The 6,954-nt window shown below is 46.3% G+C and overlaps 1 protein-coding gene across 1 annotated transcript; it reads right to left on the reverse strand.

The window, feature by feature from the left end:
* Window positions 1-391: 391 nt before the first annotated feature.
* Window positions 392-6,481, reverse strand: wnt16 (wingless-type MMTV integration site family, member 16). The gene is made up of 4 exons (XM_041030324.1): window positions 5,851-6,481; window positions 4,626-4,852; window positions 3,589-3,878; window positions 392-1,205 (listed from the first exon to the last, which is right to left on the reverse strand). Exons 1-4 carry the CDS (start codon window positions 5,943-5,945, stop codon window positions 747-749), a joined length of 1,071 nt encoding a protein of 356 aa, XP_040886258.1. The 5' UTR covers window positions 5,946-6,481; the 3' UTR covers window positions 392-746.
* Window positions 6,482-6,954: the final 473 nt, after the last annotated feature.

Raw genomic sequence — 6,954 nt, forward strand, 5'->3', positions numbered from 1 at the left:
TCACTTGTTCACCTTCTAAACTGTTTGTCTGAAGTTTCACATTAAGTTTCTTTTTACTTTTTTTTTAGCTGCATCACCTGCAGCAGCTGCAGGTGATGCAGCTTCAGCAGCTTCACACATTTGAAGCGTTCTAACAGCTGCAGATCTTCTGTCAGCCTGCAGCTTCACGCTCCGTCGTCTCTCTTTAAGCTTAAACACTCCAAGTATCTGACGCAGCGTCGTCACTTCTCACACATCAGTTACTCAGAGAGAAGGTGGAGCTCCGAATATTTAGACTCAACGCGAGGAATTCAGCCCAGACGCAGCAGACGGAGGCTGAGAGCAGGTGTTTTCAGCTGATTCTGAGTCAAACATTCAACCACGTGACATTTGATCCTGTTAAAGAATCAGTTTGATTTAATTGATTATTTATCAGAACAGAAACTGAAAAGTGGAAACATCAACATTATTTACACATAAATAAACGTTTACTGCCAAAAATGAATCACAGAATATTTTCTTTCATCAGTTCATTTATCAGGAAGATGTTTGTTTTTCCTGAACGAGTCATTCATTCATGTGAACTGTCGCTTATTTCGCTCTGTTCTGACCCAGGACCAGTCTGAACAGGATCCAGATTCTCTTTAAACTGGTTTCACATAAACTAAAATAGAACTGTAGCTCAGTCGCAGTCCACAAACCCAGTTCGGATCTGAATCAAGCAGCTGTTTGCAGCTCACCTGTGACGCTCAGGTGAGATGCGTCCTTCATTTACAGGTGTGCATGTCGGTCATGCTCTCGCAGCGCCTGCAGCGGACGTAGCAGCACCACACGAACTTGCACTCGCAGCGTTGCACGTGTCTGACCACGTGTGTGTTGTATCCTCGGCCGCAGCACAGCAGGTTGCAGCCGTCTGGCCCGGAGGACGTCCGGTTGCACCGGCGTCCTCTGGTGCCGGCGACGCCCCGCCGCCGGTCCTGCAGGCAGTAGTTGGGAGACTTGTTGAAGAAGATGAGCTGGTGTTTGTCAACAGGGAGGCGGCGCTGGTCCTTCCTCCTCGGCTTCCTCCTGGAGCGGTCCCACACCTGAACGCTGCGCTCGTATCGCTCCTTCAGGTAAATGCCGACACGCTCGAATGCCGCCATCGTCCTCCAACACGTCTTCACCGCACAGGAACCAGAAACACCATGACAGCGGCAGTCTGTGGACATGGTCCTGTCAACAGCCTGAAGGACAGGGACACACAAACAGATTGAAGAAGAACTTTGAGCCAGACGTGAATTTCAGACATTAGATTTTCAGTGTGAAAGCAGCGGAATGAGGAGAGAGACAACCCTGGTTTCCATGACAACGCATCAACGACAGCAGCGGACCTGACCATCGTTTTCAAACGCCCATTTGGCCCCGCCCACAAAACACGTCACCGCTGCTCACTTACATAGACCCAAGGGGGGAGTTGTAGGTTTCAGCAGTGAGGATCACTTCCGTGTCCAAAAAGCTGCAGTTCCTCGGCTGCCGCTGGGGGCTGGCTCCAGAAGTGAGCAATTCTCCACTGACCCCCATGTTAAAATAGCCAACTTTACAGCCTGAAAATCATATTTACAGCCTGGTACATTTTTTGTTTTTGGTCTCTATTGATTATTATTATTATTGATATTAGCATATCTTGCCGCTAGCTTATGAGTTCATTGCCGATCTCTGGTCGCTGCTGATACAGATAGAGGACCGGAGCAGCTAATGTTAGGAACGCTGCTGCGGTGTGTTCCGTGCTCTCAGAGTCCGTTTATTGCAGCAACAGGCTACAACTTTATTTGGTCTCATTTTTCAGTTTAAAAAGTCCGACATTGCATGGACAGAGCAGCTCCGTCAGTAAGCGGCTGCTGTTGTTTGTGTGCTGCTGTAACTGTAAATGGATAGTGGATGGAGGCAGCGGCGAAAGCCGGTAAATATTAAATATTAAATATTAAACATTTTAATATATTATCATCATCATTTTTTATCGTTCACTCGTTATATATCATTAATAATAATGGCAACAATAACAATAATAATAATAATAATGTTTTAACTTTTTAATATATTTTATTAATATGAAATAATAATGATTGTTTCACAGTTAAATAACAGGCTAGAAATAAATCCCCCCCCACAACTCCACCAAACCCTGCAGCTCCACCTAAAACCTCTCTATCTGAAACAGTCATGTTTAAAACACAGCAGCAACATTATGATCTCTGTTGTATGTTCTGTGTGGACGTCACGGGTGCTACGTCCATGTCTTACACAGTCTATGCATAGACCGTAAAAGACATGGACGTAGCACCCGTGACGTCACCCATTGGTTTCGGGGAGTCGGTTCTGTGACCAAACCATGGGCATTGGAGCTGCGCCATCTTGGATTTTAGTGGGAGTGTACTTTCCATATTTGACGGAGAGGCGGTTACTCTACGGGTCAGCCGGGGTCAGGCGGCCGAGAACCCGGTCACTTAGCTCGGAGCAACAGAGCTAGCCTAAGGCTAATCGGCTAATCGGCTAATCAGCTAGGCTAACAAGCTAAGCGGCAGCTAGACGCAGCTACATCCATCACACGACAGTCCCCGAGTCCGACCCGACTAGCTCGACCCCGTGAAACTGCGACACACAGCATACAACAGAGATCATAATGTTGCTGCTGTGTTTTAAACATGACTGTTTCAGATAGAGAGGTTTTAGGTGGAGCTGCAGGGTTTGGTGGAGTTGTGGGGGGGCATTTATTTCTAGCCTGTTATTTAACTGTGAAACAATCATTATTATTTCATATTGATAAAATATATTAAAAAGTTAAAAACATTATTATTGTTATTATTGTTATTATTATTATTGTCATTATTAATGATAACGATAAAAAATAATGATGATGATAATATATTAAAATGTTTAATATTGAATATTTACCGGCTTTCACCGCTGCCTCCATCCACTATCCACTTACAGTTACAGCAGCCGCTGACTGACGGAGCTGCTCTGTCCATGCAATGTCGGACTTTTTAAACAGAAAAATTAGACCAAATAAAATTGTAGCCTAGTATTCCCACAATAAACAGACTCTGAGCACGGAACACACCGCAGCAGCGTTCCTAACATTAGCTGCTCCGGTCCTCTATCTGTATCAGCAGCGACCAGAGATCGGCAATGAAGTCATAAGCTAGCGGCAAGATATGCTAACACATGCTAATTAGTGCAAACATCCAGGTAAAATAGTGAGAAATGTACTTACCGAAAAAACTGCAGCACAGACTCCTTCGACGGTCGGTTAGTACAGTCTACACTACAACAAGCCATACTGTCACAGAAACCTATCTCAACATTGGTAAACAAACACGGACACTGCAGTCCCTGTCAACCGCTGGAGGTAGCCGAAGGCCTCTGGATGTAGCCGCCTAGCCCAGCCGATGCTTTAGCAAAGAGCTAACTGTCAGTGCCTGTCTAAGGGCTGTCACTCAACGTAACCACGCCCTAATTTATTAAGCCTAAATAACACTAAAACGGTTGTGGTACAAAAAAACTCACCCCCCTCACAGTGTTCACGGAGGTGGAAACTATCAATAGAGACCAAAAACAGCGGCTCACCTGTCTCCCGGCCTCGGTGTTGTGCTGGTTTATGGTGATCAGCGTGTATCCTCCCTCGCTCGTCGACGTGTTTTTGACGGTGTTGTCGATGAACCTGCGGCTGAACCACGTCCCGTACTGGATGTGGTCCGAGCAGCCGCCCCAGTGCCAGCCCTCGGCCGCCGAGCTGCCGCCCTGCAGCCGCGCGTCGCAGCCGCACTCCGTCATGTTGCCCTGGCTGCAGGAGCGCGTGACGGCGTGGACCAGCCCCGCGGCCATCACCGCGTGGATAAACGCTGTTTCTTTGGTTCCTGATGGACAGTGAAACCGGAGACACGTGATTCTCTCCTGTAGAACAGACGGTAACATCTGTGCAGTTTGCATCTCTGAGCTGGATTCACTCACTCAGCTGATACTTTAGGGACCGAAGGTATAAGGAGGGAGCTTCATGCATTCGGTGTCATTAAAGCTGAGGTTAAATCTTTCTAATGTAAGTAAAGCTGAGCTTTAAAAAGAAAACCCTGCGATCATGAGACAGATTGACTATGAACTATGAAACAACAACAGTCCTTTAAAACGAGCCCGGACACTTTCAGGTGTTTCGAAGCTTCAGATTCTTCAAACTCTTCATTTCAAATTAAACAAGGCCTCGATTTAAAGCTGTGTCCTGATTTTTAACTTGTTTTCTGTGAGGATGGAGGATTTTAAAGAGGCAAAATCACCTTCGGGTTTTTTTTTTTCCTTTAAGGTGGAAATGCAGGAATGGACTCCTGTGACATTACTGTGAATTTCTGGGCTTCAGATGAACGTTTGAGTCTTTTGTCTAAAATCTGATGAAGCTGTAAAATATATAATAATATAATATAATATAATATAATATAATATAATATATCAGATTATTTCAGAGAATACAGCGGAATAAACTTCAGCTCAGTGTGGATTTGTCAGATTTTTGTAATTAAAATCTCTGCAGGTTTTACAGGTGTTTCCATGGTTACATTAAGGATTAATATTGATCATAATATTATTCATGGTGATTTTCCTTGTCCTGAACTCACCGCTCGTTAACTCGTATCCGAACACGGACGGGTCGTCGGTGGTGGAGCAGTTCCACCTCTCATGTCTGAACTGACTCTGACACTCGGTGATGGCCAGCCGGGCTCCGTCCTGGATGCTGGGCAGCAGGAACGGCTTCTTCCGGCACAGCTCCCGCTGTCTCTGGCTCAGTGGCAGGTTAGCGCAGCCCAGCTTCTCCGGCACGACTGCCGAGGTCACACCGAGCCACCTGTGGAGAACATCGGCTCTTACTCTCCATCATCCCTGCCAGGGGCAGCCCTCACGGAGGAAGGGCGCACCAAACTTAGTTGGAAAATGTTCAGTTTTTGAAATCTGTGCTTAACAGCGAAATAAAAAACACTTCTGGCAGATTGGAATCAGTAGAAAATTCTGGTAATAGATATAATGAAGCACGTGAAATGTCAGTTATTCACTGGGTGAAATCGCTCGCTTTCACCTTCTGGGCCGTTTTCAACCTGCGGATCAGACCAGAGTAAAAGTGGACAGTTCGTCTATAGAAGTGTCGCTTTGTGGAATTTACACGAGCCGAATTAAAGAGGGGGTCCTGGCTCAGGGGACGCGTTACAGCACGGAGAGATTAACTGAATCTGAGAGTTTCCACCCAGGAAAACATCCGCCACTAACCAGTGTGATGGGTTTTAAAGGCTGGGTCTAATCACTGCAGAAGCTGGATAATATCCGCAGTGGTGCGGGACTGAAAACCCGTCGCGCTCCAGCTCAGATCCCAGATCCAGTTTGTGATGTCTTATTTAGCAAGGTGGTTTGTATGGATATAATTTGTGTACATAATGTCGCCGAACCGGAGAGAGGGTACCTTCACTCCAGAACCCAAACGGAGTGAGACCCGCTGCGTTGTCAGCCTCACAGCTGAGCAGTAAACTTACACCGACACTTTCTTTAATCGGAGTTCAGTGTTTGTACCATCAGAGTCTTTCCTTTGCTTTAGGACACAATACTGAATGAATCCCTAATAAATAAATAAATAAGTAAGTAAGTAAATAAAATTAATTAATCCTCCGCTTTGGATTCGATGTAGTTATTTGTCTACGACACGTATTGAACTATATCTGAGACGGTGAGAGCCCTAACAGATACGCGGGGAGCCTTAAATTGAACATTTCTTCAAGAGAGTTTGGTTGTGTTGACTGCACAGTTCGTGTGTGGGCTGTTCAGCTCGGTCCCCGTGAAGCAGCGGCTCATACTTACATCCAGCTGGCTCTGCAGCAGAACGGACACACGGAGACCAGCAGCAGGGTCACAGTGCACATGTGGCGGACTCCACACATCCGTCTCTCCATCATCTCCTTCAGCTCTGTGAGTCTCCGGGCTGCGCTGTCAGTCTGTCCATCAGCAGGAGTCTCTGTCTCAAACCAAAACCCGATCCACGATCACATTCATTAATCCCGGTCTCAGTCCAATAAAGATCCCCCGGTGAGGCGGCGGCCTCGGTGCCAGCAGTCCCGCTCTGACGGTCGGTCATGAGACGTTAGAAAACCTCCACACAAGTTTTATTCTGCGGGAGGAGAAGCAGCACCGACCGGATCAGTCCGAGTCCCGGAGGACCCTCATTGGACCAGCGGAGGATTCATATTCAGCAGCTGGCGTCAGAGGTGGACTCCGATTGGACAGACAGATCAGAGACACAGCTGCTGGATTATTCATGTGCCACGTTCTCATCAAGGAAGCCACTGATCAGAAAACTGAACAGTGTCTGATTTTTGAATAGAGTTTGGTTTGAGCGTCTCGCGCGATCAGCCCAATAAGGCTGCATGGAAATGACTTCACATCAATACATTCCTACAATATCATTTATCAGATTTATCAGATTTATCAGATTTATCAGATTTATCAGATTTATCAGATTTACCTACCAACCAACCAACCAACCAAACCAACCAAACCAAACCAAACCAACCAACCAAACCAACCAAACCAAACCAAACCAAACCAAACCAAACCAACCAACCAAACCAACCAAACCAAACCAAACCAACCAACCAACCAAACCAAACCAAACCAACCCAACCAACCCAACCAACCAACCCAACCAAACCAACCCAACCCAACCCAACCAAACCAAACCAAACCAAACAACCAACCCAACAAACCAACCAACCAAACCAACCCAACCAACCAACCAACCAACCAACCAAACCAAACCAACCAAACCAACCAAACCAAACCAAACCAAACCAAACCAACCAACCAAACCAAACCAACCAACCAACCAAACCAACCAACCAACCAAACCAACCCAAACCAACCCAAACCAAACCAACCAACCAACCAACCAACCAACCAACCAACCAA

Source organism: Toxotes jaculatrix, chromosome 22, assembly GCF_017976425.1.
Source record: "Toxotes jaculatrix isolate fToxJac2 chromosome 22, fToxJac2.pri, whole genome shotgun sequence".
NCBI classification, from domain to species: domain Eukaryota; kingdom Metazoa; phylum Chordata; class Actinopteri; family Toxotidae; genus Toxotes; species Toxotes jaculatrix.

Excerpts from the sequence above, each read along its gene's own strand:
- wnt16 (XM_041030324.1), bottom strand. The coding sequence starts at position 5,945 with ATGATGGAGAGACGGATGTGTGGAGTCCGCCACATGTGCACTGTGACC. Across the intron at positions 4,853-5,850 it reads TGCTGCAGAGCCAGCTGGAT|GTGGCTCGGTGTGACCTCGG; the intron begins GTAAGTATGAGC and ends TGTTCTCCACAG. Across the intron at positions 3,879-4,625 it reads CGGATACGAGTTAACGAGCG|GAACCAAAGAAACAGCGTTT; the intron begins GTGAGTTCAGGA and ends ACTGTCCATCAG.